A 24,160-nucleotide genomic window follows, 5' to 3' on the forward strand; every position below is an offset into this window, starting at 1 on the left:
ATCGCTTGTATTGTCACTTACTGCGGTTTCAACTCACAGGCTGATTTGCGCATCTTTGGTGTTATACAGCGTCTTAATCAAGCACAACACGCCAGTCTTTGCTGAACTTAATTTTGCAAAGGTCAACGATCTTATCCGGTAAGTAAAGATTTTTCTCAACTAACCAGGGGCATTGAACTGCAGACGAAAAACCTAGCAGCTGATTTATTCTGTATTTCTTAGCAATCGACAAAAGGCTCGACGCTGCAGCTGTTCTATTTGCTTTTAAGGTCGCATGAAAGCTCACAAGTTCTCTCTTTCCTGGAGCAAATATTACACAAAAACCCTGTCTAACTTCTTGTCTCGCATGTCTGAGTAGGGTGATGTCTTTCTGCATAAAACCTTTTTACACACGCACAAAAAAATGGAACGGTACTCCGAAATACCGGCACGGTACCCATGTTTGGAGCGCCGAGCACCCCTAAATTTTCTGGCACGGTGCCTTGCCTTTTGCTAGCTGTCTGTTTATACAGGAAAAAAGAAAAACATGATTAAGGTAGCGAAATTTCGGAGGGCAGTGCCAGATCTTTGGGCTGGTGTAAAGCGGGCGCGCTTCGTTTGAAGACATTTTGATGACTTTAAAATATTAGTTAGATTTGGTTGTAGTGTGTAAGACGCTGTAAATAATTACAAAAATTGTGAAAATGCTGAAAATCCTCTTTCACAGAAGTTCCTCGTGATGTCTGAAAGCAATTTTGTCTATCCAAACAGAGTTTGAAGAACAAAATTTACTAAAATTTTATGATGTACCACGCGAAATATATTCTGACTAATTCGATGCATAATTATAAACTCCCATCTTGATAAGCTAATACTTCTACTTTGCGTTTTAAAAGTATTCAAATGAAGCCAGCTGTCTCAGTCTACCGACTGAGAGGGACAAGTCATCTTGGATTCTTGGTAAAGGTTTATGATTTCTGGAAGACATGATTTCTAGAAGGGCTATTTCTTACATTTGAAGAACCCGAGTTAAGCTTGTTACTTCGAGCGCTCGATAAAATTGTTGAAGCACGATTTAGACAACAACCGTTAGGCCACCACCGTGAACCCGGCCTAGCACCTCAGTGAAAGCTCGTTTTGTCTCGAGACGCCACTTGAGACCTCGTGTTCTTTTGTATATTAAATAGAGCGGCTATCTTCCTCAGCAATTGTCTGTGTGTTTATTTTAATATTCATGTTTAACAAGGAAAACAGATGAAATAAGAGGAATTGCATATTTTATATCGCATTTTTACACGGTGTCACACAAAGTTACCTTCGCGTACTGGTTTTACTTTCCACGTGCGTAACGAAACGACACGCAATTACTCTAAAAATAGCACATTTGACAGGCCCAGTAGCCAAGCCTTTCATACGGGGAGTGTTCGTTAACTTTAGCTGTTGGAAAAAATTCTCTGCGTAGAATTTTGAAAAAACCTACTGTGAAACTGCTGTAAGTATACTTTTTGGTGTTTTATTTACATTCGGCCGTTCTTGTCCTCCGTAGCTTCGACTTAATGTTCATTTTCTTGAATACTCAACGACATTTATTGTGCATTCGAGATGAGCGTTAAAGAATCGTTTAGACGGTTCGAGATCGAGGAATAAGCCAATAGCCGATTTAAGTTTTTAAAGATTTTTGTCTCAATTGTAAAAGTAGAATTTGCTATGACTACGATAAACAAAAGATGCTGTTGTCCCATTAAGAATTAGAGAGAAGCATTGTCAGGTACAAGAGAAATAGTAAACTATCGTCGTATAATTAATTGGCGCGCTATTAATATTAAACTCGGCCTGCTTTGTGACAACAGAAACATATGCAGTGAACTATCGCCGTTTCTTGAATTCCTATTCAAATACGCGTTATAAAGAGCAAGGCAATGACGAACGTTCCTGGATATGAACTTAAAATATTTGCAAGAACACTTTGTTTAATTCCGTGCAGCTGTTTCTTTGGGTATTTTGTGCTCTTCCATAAATGAGCCGAACTAGCATTTTAAGGTGCGTCTCCTTGCACCAAAATTTCCGATACTCCAAGTTGAAGGAGAAATTGAAATAGTTTTTTCCGGAATTACTGTAATTTAGTAGTACTTAGTTTGAGAGTCCAGGCTGTATTTTTGTTGGTTAAAACCAACAGGGATTTTCTTTGTATTCTAAATTAATGATAGTAATAATATCGTGAAAAATAATTCTCCTCAAAAGCAATAATAATATTGATAGTGGCTTTCCTAGTGGGAAGCTGGTTGTTTTTGTTGGCCTTGAAAACCACTCCAGCTGTTGGCCTTAATTGTCAGTGTGACATTTCACTCATTAGTAACGATGATGATGATCATCATAGTGCTCTACTTTTGTTAAGACATTAATACAAATCAAATCTTTGGGATCAGGAAACAGGGTGAGACCAGTGGAGGTTTTTCTCTGGGTTCTTTGGCTTAACCCCCTCACCAAGAAACTTTTAGTTAAGAGTCCAGTTTTCTAACGCTGGAGCACTAACTGGGGACACTGTAAACTGAAATCAAATATTCTCTTTTGAGGAGAAGGGAAAACCGGAGCACCCAGGGAAAAATCTCTCAGAGCAGAGTAGAGAACCAACAAACTCAATGACACACATGACGCTGAGTGTGGGAGGCGAGTACTCTCACCACTGCGCCATCCCTGCACCATTAAACCAAAAACCAATTGTATTGAACAATCATTGTCATCATTACCAACATGGACCCTATGGTATGTACATGTGCAATAATTGTTCATCAGCCTTGGCTGAAGAACAAGGCTTGGTGATTATTAGCTGATGAACAAGGCTCATTGAATAAAAACCTTGACTTCGCGTTGGTTTTTATTAACCTCACCGTCAGCAAATAATTGTTAATTGTCGGCCTGCAGTTTCTAGCTAGGTAGTTTAATAGCCCTGTACAGTTTCAATAGCATTTCAAAACCAGTTGTGTGCCTGGAGCAGTCTCGATATTGTTTTTCTCACAATCGACTCACTTCCATGAAACAATTTTTTAACATTATTTTCATTGCTAATTTGGATGGCTTTGCAGTGGTCCCTCAATCATCATTTTTCAATCATCAATTTCTGTTTGTATTCTGATTTTTTGTGGGCTTCTTTTTCTTCAGTCTTCTTGCATTTACTTCAGAAGAAAATGGCCAGTCCTCCAGCTTCACTTCAAAAATTAAGAGTTGTCTTTAAAAGACGACAAGCTGGTGTTAAAGGTTTGGGAAGGTAGGCATAAGGTAACCTTAAGGCTGATCCATCAAGGTGACCTCATAGTGATGGGTAGACAAAGTGCTGCTCTTTTTGAGAGTGTGTGGATTATTTCACTTTCTCAGAGTTTTTTTAATTTTCCTTTCCCCAGAGTTTTAAGCCTCTGCATTTGCCTCTTGCAGATCAGTAGTTTAACAACTGCCATATTTGGATGAGGCCTAAATCGCGTGGGTGGGTGGGTGGGTGGTGGGTCATGGGTCATGTTTGTTTGAATATAAAAAAAGATATATATTAGCTCCCTCGGTGCTTGGTCCAAATTTGTCTCAGGTCTTAGGTCTTGTCTTGGATTATTTCCCAGAACATATTGTATGAACTTTGTATGGTAAATTTTGATGGTTTAAATTATGGCATAAGCCAGTGATGAAAACTACCTATTGTTTAATTAAGTTATTATTTTCAGAATTAGATTGTCCCGTGTATTGCAACAATAACTATTCTTCTTATAATATAAGGGACTTAAAGATGGTATACTGTAGTTTGGTGGGAGGGGAAGGGTGAGTATAAACGGATCTGGGGCAAGTACTTTCATTAAATGGGAGCAAAGTAGTAGTAGTGATGATGATAATGTTAAATGGCTTTTTGAGTGGATATTGGGTTTGTTAATCCAATGACTCTTGCACCACCCCCCACTGATAAGTAAAATAGTCTGGCGTAAGACAGAGGAAATTCTTTTAAATCCCACTCCTAGGAGTCAATGGGTTGATGATGATGATGATGATGATGATGGTGATTAGTGGTGGTTTCCGTATAAAAGTGTGTTTGGGCTCAGTGGGGCTTGTCTTAATCGGCTGACTTGGCCAAGCTACCTTGTTAGACAAGGACCTTTGACCCATTGACTCCCAGTGGAACCCCATTGATGAGTAAAATCGTCTGACGTTAGACAAAGTAAAATACTAAGTCTGGCCAATTTAGGCCAGTATGGGTGTCAAAGGGTTACACAGGCTGAGCTAGAGAAAATTATTTGCTGGTCCCTTGTGAGCACATACACCTGGCAGTGACCTATCCAGAGGGTAGTTCAACATTACTGCGGGACTTTGAAACCTTGCCACTGGCCTTGGATGGGCATTGTGAAAATCTCAAATGATAATGGTGGTTATGAATCAACTCATCCAAGGAAAAAAAGGCAGAGAAAGCTGTACAGAAATTGGGATTGCACAAAAGAAATAGCCCAAAGCACCAAATGGTGAGGAAGCCAAACAATTCTGGGGAAGTATGTTAGGGGCCAACCAGTGAAATGCAATAAAAAGAGCAGGATAGTTGAAGGAAGCAACAAGGGTGCTGCCTAACGGTCGCCTGGGATGTCTTATTTGCAAGCGCGGGCGACCAAATTTCTGAACGAGTGGGTGCCTGATTAATTAACTCTGAGCTCTTGAAAAAATGACTCAGGCTACTCACTTGTCAGGCTCCAAGAAGTGACTTGTCAAAAGACACCACTGATTTTATTCATGAAGCTCCTTGCATGCAAAGCCATCAGAGCGAAAAAACTTTGTACTAAAAGTACAGAAAACTTACGCTTTTGAACAGCAATGGCTCAAGGCTCCACAAGATTTAAGCATTTAGAAAGTCCATAGGCCATTTTCCAAAATACCATAATACTCTTTGTTTTTCCCTCTTAATTTTGCATAAGCATTGATTCCAGTTTCTCATGGGACTTACAATGGTTCCAAGAGAAAACAAAAAAAAACATGCAAATTTGGAGGGAAAAACAAAGAGTATTGTGTTATTTTCAGAAGTGGCCTGTTGACTCTCTTGAGCCATTTCTGAAAGTGGCCTATGTTAACGAAAAACAGAACAAAAATACAAGAGCTAAGATGGCGAGAGATGTGAAGCTATTTGTTGAATATCTGAAAGAAAAACGTGAACAAAGAAATCCTGAAGACATCAAAGCCAAAATTATGTATTAATTGAACGAACATCTCTGCCAGTTCATTCCTTAGTGTGAAGTGAAAAGATGGTAGAGACTGTGAACCGTTAAGTCTTCCAAGGTCTGCTTTCAAGTTTTGATCGACATTTGAAAGAATCCAAGTATCTCGTCAGTATCATTGAAGATGTTGCTTTTGAACGCACAAGAAAATGTCTTGAAAATAAAAACAAGAAATTTAAAAAGGAGGGCAAAGGAAACAGACCTAAATCTCAGTATTTATATAACAAACAAACTTCTTCATGGAAAGTGCTTTTGTACAGTATAAATGCACTAGTTTGTTTTCACAAAACTCACTTGCTCACAGAGCCTTGCTTGTTCATTTTGCAAAAACAAACTCATGTGTTAATACCGTAACTCACATAGTTCCTAAAACAAGAAAAGAAAAAGACAGAAAGGAACTTTATTTAAGTGTCTAGTAGATTTAGCGCTGGAGCACTAATTGGGGACACTGTAAAGTGAAATTAACAATTAACACAAGTCAAATTTTGGTTTTTGGAATGACCTAAAATGACCTAAAATGAGCTACAACATTATCTAAAATGTCCTAAAATGACCTACTCATTTTAGGTCATTTTAGATACCGTTGTAACTCATTTTAGGTCAGTAGGTATGTTTTTGTTGGTGGTGACGACGATGATGATGATGATGATGATGATGATAACTGCGAAAGAGGTTATGGCAAATCCACCAGATAAAGCAGTGAAAGGTAAATTGGAGAGAATCTGTCTGCTCATCGACATGTCAGCCCCCCCACAGAAAGAAACACCTCAGTGAAAACAGTGGAAAAACTAGTTCTGCAACTATAAAGATCATGAAAACAGAAATGATGCAAGTGGTCATAGGTGCCCTTGGGCTTGTGAAGAAGGGGATGGGAAGGTGTACACAAGCAAAAAAGTCCCTTGGAACATCAATAGAAGAGCTTCAGAAGAGGAACTGCTCACATAATAAAAAGGACCCTGTCCAACAAGTAATCCATAACTCCTTTATGACTGCATCAAGTTCATGAAGTGTACCTGGCACCTTATGAAAAAGAGCAGAACTTAAAGGAAAGCAATAATAGTAAAAATAATTCAAGAGAGAGTCTGTCACCTGTTGGAGATATTTATCAGAGGGACTTAATTAAGTAATTAATCTTTTTTTTTAATTCTAAGGCTCTTAATTAAGTTTTGCAACCATAGAACGACACAGAGGTGGCTTTTTTGTTTACATTTTGATAGGACGTTTCGAATCTATGATGATGATCGCAGCAAAACTCTGAGCTATGACGAGTTTAAGAAAGGGCTTCATGACTATGGGTGTGGGCTCACTGATGAGGTATGAAGAACGCTGTTCAAGTTCTTAAAATTAATTTAAGTGTGATGATGATACTTAGGTCACTTCTCTTTTTTTTCTTAAGGTTTCAAAAACTTTTTCATTTAAGATCTAACTGGTGCAATCTTACTTTAAGTGAAGATTTGAAGCATTCAAAGACTGGTTTGTGTGTGTGAATGTGTATATATACAATCGAGTGTTAACTTTGATGGTGTTGCCCTTTTATTTGTTCTGCAGGAGGTGCAAGAATTGTTCACATATTTTGACAAAGATGGAGCTGGTGGCATTGATATAGATGAATTTTATTTGGCATTCAGAGTAAGCCACACTTGCATTTTTTTTTTTACTATAGTAAAGCGTAGTTTACCATAGTTAAGACATTTTGTAATGTGGCCAGCTTACCTCACATTACTATGGTAAATGTCTGTCTGGTCTGTCGCATTGGCAACAGTGGCAGGATAAAGCAAAGTTTACTATAGTAAACCAACCTGAATTAAGTTAGTTTATCACAAGTTCGTCTAAAATTTGTTTTCTTTAGATCAGGGATCGCGTTAACGCAGAAATCGTGCATTTTTACGCAAATAAAATCCAAAAAATGCATCATCGAAATTTGAATGCGTCCCAGGACGCATGGCACTGACTTAAATAACTCACACAACTTGCTTTGATTTGTCAGTATATTCTGTTGTTTGTAAAACTGTTGGAGCGATCTGTGATCATAATTGAAGTTCTAAGAAATGGGGTTAAAAACATCTAAAAAGGTTTAAACTAAATTTTCGACCGCCTTCTGCGGTCTTCTTCAGAGGAATGTACTCTGCAAGTCACTGAATGCAAATACATAGCAAAAGACGTTACTGTTCGTTGCTCCTAAGGGAGGAAACCAGTGATGGGTAAACCCTTGGAAAGGGTGCTCTTTCATTAACAGAGTTCTTGTCCAGGAATGAATGTAACGGCTCTAGAAAAAGCCTTTGTCGGCCGGTCCTATGCATATGCGTCAATATTAATTCCAAGTTGGTTACTCTCTTTTTCTCATAATTTAAAACAAACTCGTTTTCTCGCAGAGGGTCACCAAGATTTTGGGACCCCCAAAAAATGCTTGGGACCCCAATTTGGCCGAACATGCGGGTCCCAGGACCCAGATTGAAAAATCCTAGTGCCATCCCTGTTAGATGACAGCTTGTTGATGTTGTTTTTTTTGACATGCAACATGCAACGACTCTTCGATTGTGCCAGCCTTTGAAATACAAACACACACATAAAACCTCTGCTTTTGATACTCTGAGATACGTTCTGAATCACTGTGCTTTCGTTTACTGATCCACCAACTGAATGTGAGTAGATGTTTGTGAATAATTTCTCCCAAGGTCTGTGAGAAGCATGCCGAAGTATTTTTCCCTTACACAGCATAACGCACAGCACACACAAACTTGGCAACAAGAATGAATGTCAAAGCCTGCGAGGCCAGTTCTCACTTCGACATTATCACTTACTTGTACATACTGACGAAGCACTTCAAACGCTCTTTTTTTTTTAATTTCAGAGCTTTCATCCTTTAGTTTTACAATACATTTTTTTCCCTATATCTCTTCAAACCATCCTTGCGGTCTGGGATATACCCAAGCCGTTGGGTTTGCCATGTGAAAGCGGCTTTCCGTTTCCGCTGCTGTCGGACTTTTCTTGCAAGGAGAGCAATATTTTTGTTTTCTTTTGTGAAGAAAGTAAAGAGCCAGCAAATGAAACTGGTGAGCTTTTGGGATAGCAATAATCAAAAGGAAAAGAGCCACAATCATCATTATCAAGCGGCACGGCAGAATGAAGCCTATTTTATTGACGTAAAAATCAGTCATGCAAATGAAAAAGGAATGTCTGCATTTATTTGTCTGTTACCAACTTAACGTTTGATTGACACGATTGAACCCCAAAACCACTGATTTACTATAGTGTATAAGTCAAGTGTGACCTCAGCCAATATTTGTTAGTAGGTCATAGTTGATGTTAACTTAGTGTAGTGCTCTGAAGCTCAGGGTCAGTGATTGAACGTCCCAGTGTGTTGCATTTTGCCTCACTCACTATCTCCTTAGGTACACAGATACTGCAAAACATCCTGATGAGGAATATAAACCTCACCTCATATACCATATTGATAAATTTTGACCATTGTATTATGCATATTTAAATTATTTTGACCTTATGTTAATAATCATCCCAACTAGCTATGTTATCATGGTAAACAACCTCATTGCTCTTTGGAGGTTGGGTGCCAGAGACATCCTGGAGCTTCCACCATTGGCAGCCAGCTCCAAGATGGAGACTGCACCAATGGCTGGCAAAACCTGACAACCCAGCCATGAGCCCACACGCACTCGAGAAAAACGGGCACCTGTCACACTGATACACAGTGGAGAATACTTTTATAGTAATAGGTGTTACCCTCTTTAAATAAAGGTTGTTATTAAAGCAGAGGGTGGGGAGGGAGGGAACAAAAACCGCTAAATGCTCCACACATAATGCTCCTACTTCCGGCCACACTGATAAACAAAAAATTTCCAAAACATTCGTTCAATTAATCCTTAATAGTACTCGGCCTCATGTGATTGGACTCCACTCACCTCTTACCAATAGGTCATTTTCAAAATATCGAATGTTCAGCTTGCTAGTGAGGCAGTGAGAACAAAAACAATTATAGAAACATGTTTGAATGAATGCATACATCCCAGCCTTCCTGTAAATCCTATTTTTCCTATTTATTTTATAGGATCCTATAAAACTCCTATAATGAGCCAAAAACTCTGATATTTCCTATAAATACAGTTAAAGGAAAATGAAAGTGTTAAATGTTTCTCATTCAAAATGTGTCACCTCTTGATATATATCTAGTAACATGTTAACCCTTTAAGCCCCAATATCCACTTAGAAATTCTCATACTGATCTTCATACATTTCCTTAAAGAATTACAAATGTAGTTGAGAGAGTTTGATAACAGATGAAAGCATTTTGCCTTTAGTGGTCATTTTACAAACTCTCATAAGCATTGATGTTGGTCACTATTGGAAGTTAAACTATTCATAAGCGGCTGACCTTTTTTGGAGGTTGTAAGGGGTGGTCATGTGACTGTTGACAATCACTGTTTACTTTTGTTTGTAAATCGTCTTATCAATGAACACATTGCAAACTCGTGAAATGATGCAAGACTCATTGTATTGTGTTTCAACCTAAGAATTTTATTTGTGAGTGCCTGAAAATCCTCCTATAGAACTCCTATATTTTGTCCTATAAATCTCCTATATTCCTGCTAATTTCTTCCTATTTTTTCTATACTTTTTTATTGGAAAATGGCTGGGATGTATGATGAATGTGAAAAATATTTACATATCACCACTTTACTTTGTCTTTGTCCTCACTGCCTCACTATCAAGCTGAATTTTAACATATCAAAAAAGGCCTATTAATCATAAAAATTTTGATTTCCGAGAAAAGAAGAGCCAAGTTTTGAAAGAAAGGAAAATTTGCATTAAAGACTGACAAATGAGGTGTAAATTGTTTAATGTCACTCAGAAAGAAAGAAAGCTCAGTTTAGGAGTCTGTACACTGTATCTGTGGTGGTTGAAACCAAGGTTGTGATTGTTTGAATTTAAATTACAACTTGGAATGTGATTGGCTTATTGAACGGTCTGATAACAAAACTATCTGATAATGAACTGTCCGATAACAACTCGGCAAGTGAATTAGTGCAAAATAGGAATTTTTCATACCAATCACAGTGGTCATGACAAGATTTACACTGGTAGTAGTGTGAATTGATCTATAATACAAAGCACATTTTTATTATAAATAAACTCAAAATTAATGTGCTTTACAACAGCAAGCAGAGAAAGAAAAAATTCAAATAGAAGATAACATGGTTGAAAACTTAACCAAGTGGCTGTTTACATAGCCAGTAGATTGGAGAACAAGACCACAAGGACAATTGCGATCAGTGGTGTTACACCCTAACCACTGAAACGCACCTACTTACATCAAGTCTTTCAATTGCAGAAACCTTTGTCTGGTTCTAGACTTGCTGTGGTCAAAAAGGCGTTTCAGAAGGCAGACAAGACTGGCGATGGTGTATTAACTTTTGAAGACTTGAAGAAGTAAGTTTTTTTTCAAAGTGATGCAGTACCAAGTCACATTATCAGTTTGCTTTTATCAGTCAGGATTACTCTGGGGAGAATGTCATTTGACACCAATTTTGTTGTTTTAAGCTTGTAGATAAAATCCTTAAAGACGATTGTAATAATTATTCATGGTGTGCTTGAAATTCTTAGCATGGCCATTGATTGAAAGCTTCAGTGCAGTATTTAGCGCTGTTGCTGTTTATTTCATTGTACAAATGAGGTGGTCCCTTCTTTTTAGTCTGCAAGTGAAATCCTAAAGTGTGACTATTTAAATGAAAGCTACTGAGCAGTACTTTCCTGTGGCACTGTTTTATACATAAACCCTTGAATTTTGAGATTACACTTTCAAGGCCTTGAAAGTCCTTGAAAATCTCTGCTATTCATTCCTGGCCCTTGAAAGTCCTTGAATTTTTATTACCCCACATTTTCAATCTTGGAGAACTTCATTAAAAATAATCAGCCGCTCAAGTTATTTCATACAAACGCGACAATTAAGCTGTGGGGTCAAGAATAGTTACCAGTGCCTTAATTGTATTATTTTCATGTACATTATGGAAAGTGAGCAAGAATCGTATTGTCAGACTATTTTCGTGAGTAAATTCTTCAAACATGATAATGTAATGGATTTGATGATAAAAATTACGGGCAGAAACATACTTATTAAAGACAACGTTTCGGTGTCCTCATGACACCATCATCAGGTCAAATATAATATTTTACAGATACCTCGAATATTAATGTTCAAGATTAAGTTCAAAGTCCCTAGAGGCTAGGTGAAAAGTTTTGCCTTTATCGAGGCACTTTGGATATTCAGACACGGTTTGTGCTCGCGAATAAGGAACATTTTCATACACAAGACAATCAAATTTGCATGAGCATTTCTTAAGAATGCGAAACATATCAGGTGTTATTGTTCTTGATTGATGTTGACTTTTGGCTGTGATTAACTCTTCAACTTAAATTAACGCCCACGTCGCCAGTGGAGGGTAGGTGCCCAGGAAGCCTGGGGGCTGCAACCGCAGTCACATCCCCAAGGCGCTAGAACACCCGACTGGCCTGCCCAACCCGCAACCAAGCCACGAGCCCCCCGCGCCAGGCCCCCCTAAGGCACCCGTCACACTTGAGCCAGATAGCTCAGTGGAATAATAATAATAATAATAATAATAATAATAACACACAAAAAAAAAAAAGAAAGGGGGGGGAGAGGGAGGGAACGCCGAGAACCACTAAACTCCTAAACCGACTCACAACGCCACGCCAACAGAGCAACAAACACGCTGCAAGCACATTGGACAACGCATGCACTACGCAGGAATACCGCTGAACCATGTCAGCCCCAGGGCTCCCCCAACCTAAAGAGTGCTGCAAACGCTACAAAAACGCATAACAACGCTAACAAACGCCTGCAAAACGCTACTGACCGGACTAGCTCCCGGTCGTGAACCATGTAACTACAACAAACGCTACAGAACGCACCAAAACGCTGAACAACGCTACCAGACGGCCAAGACACTAACAACCGCCTGCAAAACACTACTGACCAGACTAGCTCCTAGTCGTTAACTATGTTAAATTTTATTTAACTATATTTAAAAAAGAGGTCCTTGAAATTTCAAAATGTGGTCCTTCAAAGTCCTTGAGTTTTTAATATAGTACAAGGCTGTTACCTAACAGGAGCCCGGTAGCCTGGGGCTCCCAAAGAATAGCTCTCGGCTCCTTAATTTTTCACAGCAACACCTTTCACTTGATATGTTGGGCTCCTAAGTTCTCAGCGTTTAGCTCTGAGGGCCCCTTTAAAATTTTCTTAGGCAGCAGCCTTGTAGTATAATATGTACACTTATATAGCGCCAAATTCCCAGAGTTCGATGGCACTTAAAAACTTATAAAAAATAGAATTTAGAATTGTAATTGATCATGATTAAATAAAAGTGTAATTAAATAGATAAGCCCTAAGTTTTTCTTTTAAAGTTTTCCCGTGTCTTCTGAATTTTGAGATAGTCTGGCAAGCTGTTCCATAGGGAAGGGCCATGAACAGAAACCGCCCAATCTCCATTATCCTTTTGTCCAGGAGTTAGGAACAATCAGAAGGATTTTTGAACCTGATCTTAGTGCTCTAGTACATGTAGGCTTAAACCTTACGATAAGATCACATAAATATGTCAGAGCGTTGTTAGGGACACTTGTAGGCCATCAGAAGAATTTTAAAAATGATTCTATTTTCAACTGGTGATGTAGAACAGGTGATATATGCTTGTACTTCTTCGAACCAGATACTAAGCGTGCAGCAGCATTTTGTACACTCTGGAGACGTTTGACTAAGTACTTCGGGAGGCCAGTGAGCAAAGAGTTGTAATGTTACAGTAGTAGTCCAATTTGCTGGTTATAAAGGCATGAACTATGGTCTATTTTGGTCTAAAATAGTGTACAAAGCCTGAAGGTGTTTCTTACTGTGGCTGTATCTTGAAGTGCAACCAGTATTTTGACTGCAGACTACTGAACTACATGTATACTTTTTGATCAACTTGATTAAATGTTTTTGTGTTCCTTTAGGACTTATAGTTGCAGAGAGCACCCTGATTACAAAAATGGAAAAAAGACAGAGAAGGAAGTGTTTGAAGAATTTTTGAGGACGTTTGAACCAGATGACAAAGATGGAAAGGTAACTCAAATAATTGAATGGATTTATGCAAGACCAAGGGGAAAATTTTTGATAAGTGATAAAAATTAAGTTAGAATGTTGAGCATTTGAGTTAACTTTTCAACTCTCTCTCAAAAATAAAATAACATTCACTTGTAGCAAAAATAATAGTTCATTTGTAGTTCAGGGAATGTCCACAGTGATGGCAAGCTTAAAAAAAGTATTTTATATTCATTCATCACATTTAAGAAAACTTTAAACAGTTTAACTGTAAAGTTTGTTTCACATGTGAAGTTTACAAGACTTGTAAACAGTATTTAAGTACTGCATCAACCAATGGAAATACTTAACAAAGTTGCAGTGTCGTAGTGTTCTTTCCACCTTTGCCTTTGATTCTAATATTATTCGGGGCTTGAAATTCAGCAATACTGCAACAAGATACAAAAAAATTTCACTTATGTCCAGAAATGCACCTAATTAGATGCATGTCCAATTTTGACATCCAACACGAAGTGTCCCTTTAAGTCTGGGCAATTGCTACCTATTTTCAACAACAAGGTAAGGATAAAGGTTAGCATTATTTTTAGGTTAGGGTAAATGCAGCCGTTAATCTTTACTTAAAGGGCAGCATTTGGGGGTCACTTTGTGACATTTTTGTCCGTATTCCATGACATGAGTGATGTTGAAGTTGGGGAGAAGAGCAAGGGGACACTTCGTGACGCTTATTGAAATCCACATGCATCTAAGTATGTGAAATTTAGTTGCAAAAACTTGAAATTTGCAAAGCTGTCGCACTGTATTGTGTTGCCAGCGGTTTCAGAAAACAAAATATGAACCTGCAATACTTGTGTTAGCCTACAATTAAGCAAGCTTTCGGAGTGGCTGGTGGGAGGAAGGCTCTCCTTCTAACTCTTACCACCATTATGCATACACCCATCAAAATAATAATTTATTTTTTCAGAAATGTGATTGGTTGCTCCAAAATCCAAGTGTTGAAATAAATTTTCAATGGTGTCACGACGTACATGTAACCTTTTTTCCATTCCTTAGGTGACGGAAGAAGAATTTTTGGAGTATTACTCCAATGTGGGAGCAAACATTGATAATGATGCCTACTTTGATTTGATGGTTAGAAATGCATGGAAGTTGTGAAGCATCTCTTTCATTAAGACATGTGAAGAGGTTTTAGCCATTTACAAAATTGTTCCAGAACTCAACTGAAGGGAAAGTTACACATAGTGGCCAGTGTGGTAGTTTTCCAGTTTGGTGTGCTTAAATATTTGTTTTGAATGCCATACTCTCTAAGGAGTTTTTTTTTTTAAAAGTCTTTTTAATCCTTCTTATCAAGTAATATAAGTACTGTAGTATGAGGTTTTTCTTCTGAGCATGATCACTTAAAAGATTTGATGTCCAAACCTATTGTGCTTTCTTAGAATTGAAAATTTTTGTCACAGGTGTACTGAGCACAAAAACCTAAGGGTTCTTCTTGTACACGAAGCACAGCAAAATTACTCCAAATCATCCTTAACACGGAAGAAAACCATAGTCTTGCCCCCTTTAAGTGTTTGGTTTGTAGGTCTGCATAGAAACTTAGCTGTGCAGGCAACACTCATTTAGGGTTGTTTTCCCAAGGTGTTGTCTCTAAAGTGGTATCTGTGCCCACTAAACCTTTTAGTGCCATAAAAGGTTATGGTTAGCCTTGTATGGGTGGGCACAGATATCACTTTAGAGACAACAGCTTGAAAAAACAACCCTTAGGAGTAATAGTTATTATTACTGCAAACAAAACCTGAAGTGTGCATTGGTTTTTAAAGAATTGATGATGTTTTATTGTGATAGTGTGAAGATGATGGACATTGTTATATAATATTAATTTTACTTTATATCTTTTAAGAGTGCAATAAAGGATTTGACTTGATGGGTATTTTAGCCAAAAAACTTTAATGTTCTTCCTTTACTTTTCCTCATTCTTCAAGGATATTTCTGTTCGAAAAATCTGCTTTCACAAGATCCTAAAACAAGATTCTAAAGAATCAATAGAATTTGACAAGGGTAGACATCTGACTAGACTTTTGTACATGCTTTTACTTTGCCACTAAAATGCTTTGAGTGCTCCTTCTTCCTCACTAAAGTGCTTGGTCTCCCCACAAAAAGTCACTAAAATATCCAGTTAATGCTCATTACATAAACTTAGGGTGAAGGCTGTTTTTGAAACTTGAATTTTCTTAATTTGAACATTTCAACACAAATAAAGGCTCAGCTTCACAAAAGTGTACTCTGTATGTACAACACAAAAGTAGTATCATAAGTTAACAGTATATGGTATTTGATATTTAAGGTGGCTCAAACCAGTTTCAGCACTTCCATGAGACCTTGTTATTGGAAGCATTGACACTACAACACTTTATCACGTAACAGCAATGTATGTTATGGTACCATGTGAAACATCAATTATTGCTGAACAAAATGCAGTCATTTTTGTGATGTAACAAGTTACCATGGCAACAGGAAAGCCTTGCAAAAACACCCTATATTTTGGCTTTAGTTCCTCATATCTGAAAAACTAACTCCATTTTTTTTATTGCACACAAGTGATCAGCTGGCCAAGATGAAACTCTCTGCAGAGTTTAAAAAAATTCTGTGAAGCGGATTCAGAGCTATCTTAAATTTTCAGTTATTTAAGGTGGCTCTAAATCTGCTCCACACAATTTTTTTTGAACTTTGCAGAAAGTTTCATTCTGGCATGCTGGTTGCATTTAAGAAAAAAAAAATTGTGGGTCACGAACTTCATTTTTGGGATATGCACAGCTAAATCCAAACTATGGGGTGTTGTTGCAGGGCTTTCCTTTTGCCATGGTAACAAATCTTTTTCAGCAATAATTGGTGTTTGACCTGGTACCATAACATTACTGTTAAATGATAAAGTGTTGTAGAGTCAATCCTTCTAATAAGAACGTTTCTTTCAAGTGTTGAAACTGAAATGCACCACCTCAAGTGACAGATAGTTAGTCTTTGTTGTTGTTTTGCAACGTAAGTGTTGTTTCAATGTAATCTCCTAAGGATTGTTCTTGATATTATAATTTTGCCATAAAAAAAAAACATTTTACTTTCGTTTTCTCTGAAAATTTTTTTTGGGGAAAAATGGCACTAAAATGCTCGAATAGTGCTCAATGCATTTGTCTCACTAAAATGCTCAAAAAAATTGTCAGCATAATGAACAAAAGCCAACATCTGACAACAAATCATATGACAGACTTGAGAAAATGCATAGAGGCTCACTGATACTTACCCCAGATTACCCATTTAGACTGCCTATCATTGGTTTACTGCACCTTTCAATAACATGCAGACTCTTAAATTGAAAGGTCAACCGACAAATGCGTTTTTCGCTAGGGTCAATCAAACGTTCGGCGGCTCCTCCGAGCTTCCGACTACTGTGGAGTGCGCAGTAATCAAATCACATTGTTAAGCCCACAGTTCAGTCAACATAGTCAGAAGCTGGGAGGAGCTGCCAAACATTTGATTGACGGTAGCAAAAAGCGCATTTGTTGGTTGGCCTTTGAATTTAATAGTCCGCACGTTATTGAAAGGCAGTAACCTGCTAGATCAATGATATTCATGTTATAAACTTTAAAAAGGGATGCTACAAGGGTGTCTAAACATAGCTTTGCAGTCAACACTCATTTAAGGTTGTCCCAAGCTGATGTCTCTTAAGTGATATCTGTACCCACTAAACCTTTTAGTACCATAAGGAATAATAGTTATTATTACTGCAAACGAAACCTGAAGTGTGCATACTGGTGTTTCAGTCAAAGAACATCTAAAATTTAGACTGTTCACACTAAAGGTCTGTTTGTGTACAAGGGCAATGCAAGCTAAAATGAATTACAGCATACCTCTGTATTTTCTCTTTTAATGCATACACATCGGCAATGACATGTACAGGAAAGAGTGGAGAGTTAATACACAAGGAACCAGTGCATGTACATTGTATACAGCTATTTTGAGAAAGGTTGTCGGAAAAAGTGCACGCGACAATCCTGAAAGGTATTGTGGGTGATTTTAAGTGCACTGTTTTTCAAAGAAATTTAAAAGAATCGTAGGGGAGGCCACTGATATATGTTTGCGAGTGCTGAAGGAAAGTAACAGTGTATTGATCATATCCCATATTACCTTTCGGGATTGTCGCGTGCACTTTATTCTTGACAAACTTTCTCGAAATAGCTGTACATAAAGCATTAGCTAGTTTACATGAACTTGATTTGGTACTTGTCAATTACCCATACACTTAGCATTTTTGAAGACAGAGCTGACTAGTCCACCGCCTTGCTTTGGAGAGCTCTCTCACAGGCTAGCTCGACTCCTATCAGGAGCACTTTGTACTTTTCAGTATGCCTGGGTTACCTGTGTTAATAGCTTTGTACTTCTCCCCTTTTCTCTTTATAGCCTTCACATCAAACTGGGTTGTCTGTGCTACATGTTACACAAAAACACAAGGCACTGAGCTGGGTGGTATTCAACTGCAGTGTTCCAGTTAATTTTTTCAAGTGGAGGGGGGGTGGGGGTCATGTGGACTACTTGAGGGGTCACCCTGATGTTGTGCCAGCAGTGGCCCTTTTGCTCACATGTTCACGCGTTGAATTATTTTGCAATGTCTTGTCCCATTTTGATGGGACACCATTGTAGGTTAATTAAACCTTCTACTGTGTCCACTGGATAAAAGCTATGCATTTCTATTACCCCCTGAAACTTACCCAAAATATGTGCAGAAGACTCAATGCAAAAAGACAATACTTAGCAGGGGAGTGACAGGTTTCCATTTTTTTGACATGGGTGGGAAAAAAAGGAGAAATCATACTTGTTTTTCGACTGGACTGTGATATGGCAACCCAGTAATAAATAAGAAATAATATAATAATGGCAAGGCTCCATGTAGGGCATTGTTCAAATTTCCTTAAATGATGTTTATGTCTTAGAAAAGGATTAAAATGTCTTTAACCCATTGACTCCTGGGGGTTCCCCTTTGACGAGTAAAATCGTCTGGCGCTAGATAGAGTAAAATACTAAGTATGGCCGGTTTAGGGGTGAATGGGTTAAACCAGTCTTAAATTATTCACATGAAGGTGACTCTTGTATGGACAGAGGCATAGTGTTCCATAGTCTTGGCCCGTGTGCCGAAAATGCGCAGTCACTGTAGTTCTTACTGATTGTTGTTGGTTCCTTGAGGTACTTTTTATTGCTAGATCGTAGATCACGCAATTGTGTTGCATGGCTCTAGCAATTCTTTAAGGTAGTTAGGAGCAAGCTCATTCAGTGATTTGTAGACAAGTAGTAGTTCACCTCACCGAGCATAACTACAACTGATGTTTTATAGTCATAACTCTGCAATAATTATTGGAATATTGGCTTTTGGAGCAAGAGGTCCCTAGTTCGATTGTTGGTGACTTCGTCTGCCTCAAATTTCCTCTGATCCGTGTAGCTATACTGTTAAATACCTGTAAAAGGGAGCCCTGGCAGAGGGAGGGGGGTAAAATGCGCACCATCGCCTTCCATTGATAGAAGGAACAGCTTTATTGGGTACCCCTCCTGCAACTTACAGTGTAAATTTATAATACAACACAAGGGGAAAAAAAGATAATAATGATAAGGAAAAGAAATAAAGAAAAGAAAAGAAGCAAACCCCAAAAGGGGTAGGTGCAACGGGACCAATGTCCCATGCGAGGCACCGCCCCTAAAAAGTGACTTTACCTGGACGTTGCTGTCCAAATTATAATTTGACAGTAGCCCATGAGTAGGAGCTTGCCTCTCCCATACTAGCCCTATGAGTCAACCTTTGCGCATATTTTCCTATTTTTAGAATGCCACTGCATGCGCCATTTGGAATGGCCAATCAGAATAAAGTTACTGTGAAAGAAAGACAAAAATAGCAAAAACTAGGAATGCAAATTCATGTAAATGTGAGTCTTCTGCTGAGGGGTTAGTTCTAAAAATAGAAAGATGCGTGCAAAGGTTGAATTCAAGGATATAGTGCATAGGGAGGCTCCCGTATCTAATCACTGTTGTTTTTTCTTTATCATTGTCATCATCGTTTTCATAATCATCATCATCGTCATCACTAGAATGTGTTTTCCCGCTTCACTGTTTTCTGAACTCACTCTTTTGAAGGAAACTGGTCATATTTTGAATGAGGTACTGAGTTTAATAGGCATTTTAAAAGTAACAACACAATCTGTCGAGGAATAGGGGTGTTGCACTAAAACTGTACATGCACATGTGCCTTTCTCTAGTTATGGTAGGGATCAGGAAAAAATGTGCTTCATAAAAGGTGGGAGGGGGGGGGGGCATTTTGCCCCCTTCCGGCCCCCCCCCCCCCCCCCCCCAGTCCTTTCCTTCCCTTAGCAACCTGCTTCAGTCGTAAACACAAGAGCTGGATTCTGGAACTGATGCTGGGTACCTCCACTATATGAGACAAATATGTAAAAGATGTAAATGTTTAAGAAATTAGAAGCTTTCAAAAAACAGTTCAGTTCTGCTTTGCCTGTACAAATAATAAAAAGCAGGGGTATCAAAATGACTCTTCAAAAGCGTATCTCTCTCGGGATTTGACATCACTTCATCAAAAACATCCTCTCTAGGTTACTGGTGCAGAAATTCACTCAAAACATTGTTCACTTTTTTTGAGTGCACAGGAACCTTTAGCGACTTTCTCACAATTTCACCCTCCTCTTCTGTCAACAATTTGTTGCTCATCAGTGAAGGAAGAATTTTCTCTTCAAATTCTTCTGCGGTACACTCCGTGTGGCATTGGATTCCAAGAATATTCTCAGTAAACAAAATCATTTCGTGTTCACACGAATTCGAAGTTGCAATGCTTTGTGCATTTTGGGGAAGTTCTGTGACACATTCACTGTGTGATTCCAATACCGTCAGTGGTCCGTTCTCGAAAAGTTTCGAAACAACGACGTTTTCCTTTGTGGCCTTTACTTTTTCAGTTTGTAAGACAAATTTTCCAGAGGGATTTCGACTCACGACGCCGCCAAGTGCTTTCGCAATCAGTTGGTGACCAAAACAGACACCAACCAAACGAGCAGATGTTAGAGGTTTCTTCGACAGGGACACGATAAGTTTTTCAGTTCGTCTTATCCACTCTTTGTCGTCATTCGCAGAGTAATGACTCCCAGAGATTACAAAGCCTTGGAATTTGCCAAGATCTTCTTCGGATGGTAAATCACCCGCGCACACGTCGTACCAAAGCCATTCGTGTTCCTTTTGACGTGCGAGAAGAGATTTGAAACGTTCCCCTATGTAATCGGTTCCGCCCCACTTTTCCGAATCTTCACAAACTAGAACTCCAAATCTTTTAAATTTTTCGCTATCGGAAGACATTTTGGTTCCAAAGCCGGTGGCGTGTAAAATGCCGATTAGGGTATCATGCTAAAAGGGGTACAGACGCATAAATTATGCAACACTCATGCGTGTCATCGGATTAGCACAGTGTTGTGACCTTTGGGCTGTGAATGATATCGCCGCTTTGTACAATGTGCATTGCAAAAGAAGGAACATGATTTGAGAAACATTTGCAACAGCGAGCTGTCCTATTAGTCAAAAGACTAAAGCATGACTAGAAGAAAACATTAAAACAATTTTTGATACTATTTCTATCGCCTTGGTTTGGGGAGAAAAATTGAACGAAGTGTCTGGAATCCCTGCATGTTTACTTTTTGGTCAATGTTGTAGATAAAATTTGGTAATTAAAAATGTAATACAAATAGTAGTCCTACATAGATCTAAGATGGCGCTCGTTTGAATGATTACGTGTATTAAATTATGAGACAGTATGAAAAAAGGATCGCTCGCTTAGAGCTTTTTAAAACCCTTTTTAATTGTTCTCTCTCACTACCACGCTGAGCCAGAATGAGCACCTTGTGTGCACGGGCTCGAAAAAATCGTTCCCTGCACTGAATAGCTTTGTGTTTTCAAAAGAAGATATGTTTTTCTAAGAGCAATGAAGTAAGATATTTGTTGAAAATTACCTTTCTTACAGTTGGTTACAGTCACTTGCAACTACTTGTCCACATGCGTGACAAAAGAAACATGTTCTGCCGGCCAATCAAAATTCGACGTTTTGACACTCAAACTTCAAAGTTTACCCTTCCACTTGGGAACGGTTTGGCGCCAGCTTAATACGCAAATGATCGTAGCTGATTTATTTGCCGTTTGGCAAGACATGGCGTTTACAATAAAGAACCTAGGTAGGAATTTCAAGCAAGGTGTTCAAAACTGCGAAAGACAAAATGCCCGTACGCGTTGCTGACTTTGGTTCCGGTGAAGTGTTTGCAGAGTGGCGCCAAAACGTTCCAAAGTGGGCCGGTAACCTTTGAAGTTTGATTGTCAAAACTTGAATTTTGACTGGCCGGCAGAACATGTTTTTGTCAACAGGTAGTTGCAAGCGACGGTATCGAGTGTTTGAACTAAAATATTTACCGGTTACCAGATCAAAAAGATCTTACGCGATATTGTTTAAAAGGAAAACCCAATTAGGATACTAGTCAAAGTACAAGGATCTTTGCTGAAAAGTGGAGAGAAATGTTGAGTTAAGGAAAACAACGCAATATACCTTATTCGAGTAGGTTAAAAATGAGGCAAAAGGCTGATGTGGACCTACTTACAAATAATTTGGAATACAAAGGGAGGCAAAGATAACAAAAAGTATTTACAGGATACAAATAGGGCAAGCTTAAATACTTAAAGTAGACAAAATGTTCACAATTTATTCATTTGTAAGCTAAGCTCAAAATAATTTTAAAAATAGGTAAATGATTTCCTAGGATTCCTTCGTAATAATGACAAATTCTCCATAAAATGGAAACGGCCGGAAAAGAGCTGTAGGGAACATTTTAATTTGAAATACTGCCGGTATTCTGACAATTCTTCCTTTACTTAGTTTCACTTCATATTCAGTATTAGTTTCGAGGACTCCCACTATTATGCGTTCCCGGTCTTCTTCATTTAAGTTCTGGGAATACCGGGAAATAAACTTGTCGGGATGCCAAAAAAAGAGTTGCTATTATAGACAAAACCTTTGGGAAAGTTAGCACTTTTGACGTGTTCTTTGCTTCTCTCCCCACCCCCTCCCCCCCCCCCTGATTCAATGTTGTGCAAAACTGAACGGTTTAGTGGGAAATTGTTGTGTTACCTTGCAAGTTGAATAGGGAGGGAGGAGGCTATATAAGAGAAGGTGAAACTATTTCTTTTGCGCTTTAAAAGAAGCGGGTTGAAATACAGCTGGTGCGGTTCATTTACATAACCTTCCTAACTACTTTTGTCTATGATTGTAGCTCTTTAATTCGCTATATTGTGGAGGACGTGGTTTCTTCCCCTCTCGGCATAACGCCCAGCCTGTCGTTCACATCGCCATCACAAGGCCAAGGGACGTCACCGTGAAAGGAAATGACGTCTGGGGCCCGTTTCTCGAAAGTCCCGAAACTTTACGGGCCACTTTCGGTTGTCACAATTCCCTCTGTATCTCAAGAACGGAGAGGATTTAAGTCGTCAAACCTCACAATCATTTTGCTTTTTGTTGTCTTGAAAACATTTTAAAAGATCGGCTTATTATTATTATTATGGAAGGCAACCACAGTGATCTGCAATAACCCTTGGAAATTAAATGACATTTACTTGACTTCTGTAGAAATTCAAACCTTAGGGCGCATGCCAAAAGTTAGAACTCGCCAGCCGGACCGGGCATTTGGAAAATGAAACAGGCTTCTTTCGAGAGTTTTCGCTAAAAACCCATCACTGTCATGCATACCGTGTAGAAAGAAACGGATTTAGCTGGACATTTCTGATTGATAGAGGAATTCTCTTTACAAACGGTACGGTAATGGTATGGTATGGTCTGACCGGCTAGTTGTGACTAATGGAAAGCGCCCTTATTTTTTCAGGATATAATCTCTAATATAAATTATACCCAGGTTTTCGCGTCGTTGGCTTCGTGAACATCTCGTTCAGTTCTTCTCCAGCACGTTCTATCAGCTGTAAATACCTCTAACTAACCAAGTTCGAGGACTTACTGTAAGATCTGCCGCTCATATTGTATGTATTACTTGGAGTATTGTATAATTTTAGCGCTATATAAATTAAGATATTACTGTTAGAGAGGTTTTCAATTGAGTGTCGAAAGTAATTAGCGAATTGCTTTGGTTTTGCATTACTTCACTCAGTGATTGGTTCATAGTTCTCGCGCCACTTTTTCAACCAATCAGAAGTGAAACCAAAACCAATCGTGCCTCGCGCGTGCACATTTTCCCGCGCTTTGAGTTGGCTACGTGTAATTACTTCGAGTTTTGATTGGTTCATTGGATTGTCTCCGTACTTTTTGATTGGCCAAAGTAATTACTTTGGTTTTGGTTTTACGACACTCGATTGAAACTCGCTCTATTGTTATTCTTATTCTTCTTCTTCTTTTCCTTCTTCTTCTTCTTCTTCTTCTTCTTCTTCTTCTTCTTCTTCTTCTTCTTCTTATTATTATTATTATTATTATCAAAACAAAAAGCACATTTCTCAGGCTGCCATGGCCGAATAAAATCAACGCTAAATGGAAATGCGACAGTGAAAAATTATTTGAATGAAAGCTTGTCTCTTTTGTGCTTTATTATTTACGGTCAAGGTTCTTTCGAAAAGGGTTTGATGTGAACTGTCAGAAATTTAGTTAATTGCTTTGTGACACCGATAGTGTGTGCGTTGTTTGTACGCACGGAATTGAAACAGGAAGGGTTTTTTGCCTCTAATAGCAAATATGTTGTTTGTTTCAACACATTTTTCGCTGGAAAAGATTTTTGTG

The 24,160-nt window shown here is 38.5% G+C and overlaps 2 protein-coding genes across 3 annotated transcripts; one reads left to right on the forward strand and one right to left on the reverse strand.

Annotated features, from left to right (window-relative positions):
- On the forward strand, nucleotides 1-16,428 carry LOC137972441 (calcyphosin-like protein). 2 transcript variants are annotated; one of them, XM_068819164.1, is made up of 7 exons: nucleotides 1-138; nucleotides 3,139-3,244; nucleotides 6,428-6,524; nucleotides 6,759-6,839; nucleotides 10,558-10,655; nucleotides 13,230-13,338; nucleotides 14,368-16,428. In XM_068819164.1, the coding sequence occupies exons 2-7, from the start codon at nucleotides 3,165-3,167 to the stop codon at nucleotides 14,467-14,469; spliced, it is 567 nt and encodes a 188-aa protein (XP_068675265.1). In that variant the 5' UTR covers nucleotides 1-138; nucleotides 3,139-3,164; the 3' UTR covers nucleotides 14,470-16,428. The 2 variants fall into 2 exon arrangements, with proteins under 2 accessions (XP_068675265.1, XP_068675264.1); XM_068819163.1 differs by lacking the exon at nucleotides 1-138 and adding an exon at nucleotides 1,266-1,471.
- Nucleotides 16,429-19,810: 3,382 nt separating this feature from the next.
- Nucleotides 19,811-20,767, reverse strand: LOC137972440 (uncharacterized). The gene has a single exon (XM_068819162.1). It carries the CDS (start codon nucleotides 20,701-20,703, stop codon nucleotides 19,954-19,956), a length of 750 nt encoding a protein of 249 aa, XP_068675263.1. The 5' UTR covers nucleotides 20,704-20,767; the 3' UTR covers nucleotides 19,811-19,953.
- Between the last annotated feature and the right edge of the window lie 3,393 nt (nucleotides 20,768-24,160).

The sequence above is a fragment of the Montipora foliosa genome, chromosome 10 (genome assembly GCF_036669935.1).
Source record: "Montipora foliosa isolate CH-2021 chromosome 10, ASM3666993v2, whole genome shotgun sequence".
In the NCBI taxonomy this organism is placed as follows: Eukaryota; Metazoa; Cnidaria; class Anthozoa; order Scleractinia; family Acroporidae; genus Montipora; species Montipora foliosa.

What these genes read in the sequence shown, in the direction of transcription:
- LOC137972441 (XM_068819164.1), top strand. Translation starts at nt 3,165, where the DNA reads ATGGCCAGTCCTCCAGCTTCACTTCAAAAATTAAGAGTTGTCTTTAAA. An exon ending in GGTGTGGGCTCACTGATGAG is followed by an intron (nt 6,525 to 6,758) that starts GTATGAAGAACG and finishes TTTGTTCTGCAG; the next exon opens with GAGGTGCAAGAATTGTTCAC. An exon ending in CAGATGACAAAGATGGAAAG is followed by an intron (nt 13,339 to 14,367) that starts GTAACTCAAATA and finishes TCCATTCCTTAG; the next exon opens with GTGACGGAAGAAGAATTTTT.
- LOC137972440 (XM_068819162.1), bottom strand. Translation starts at nt 20,703, where the DNA reads ATGTCTTCCGATAGCGAAAAATTTAAAAGATTTGGAGTTCTAGTTTGT.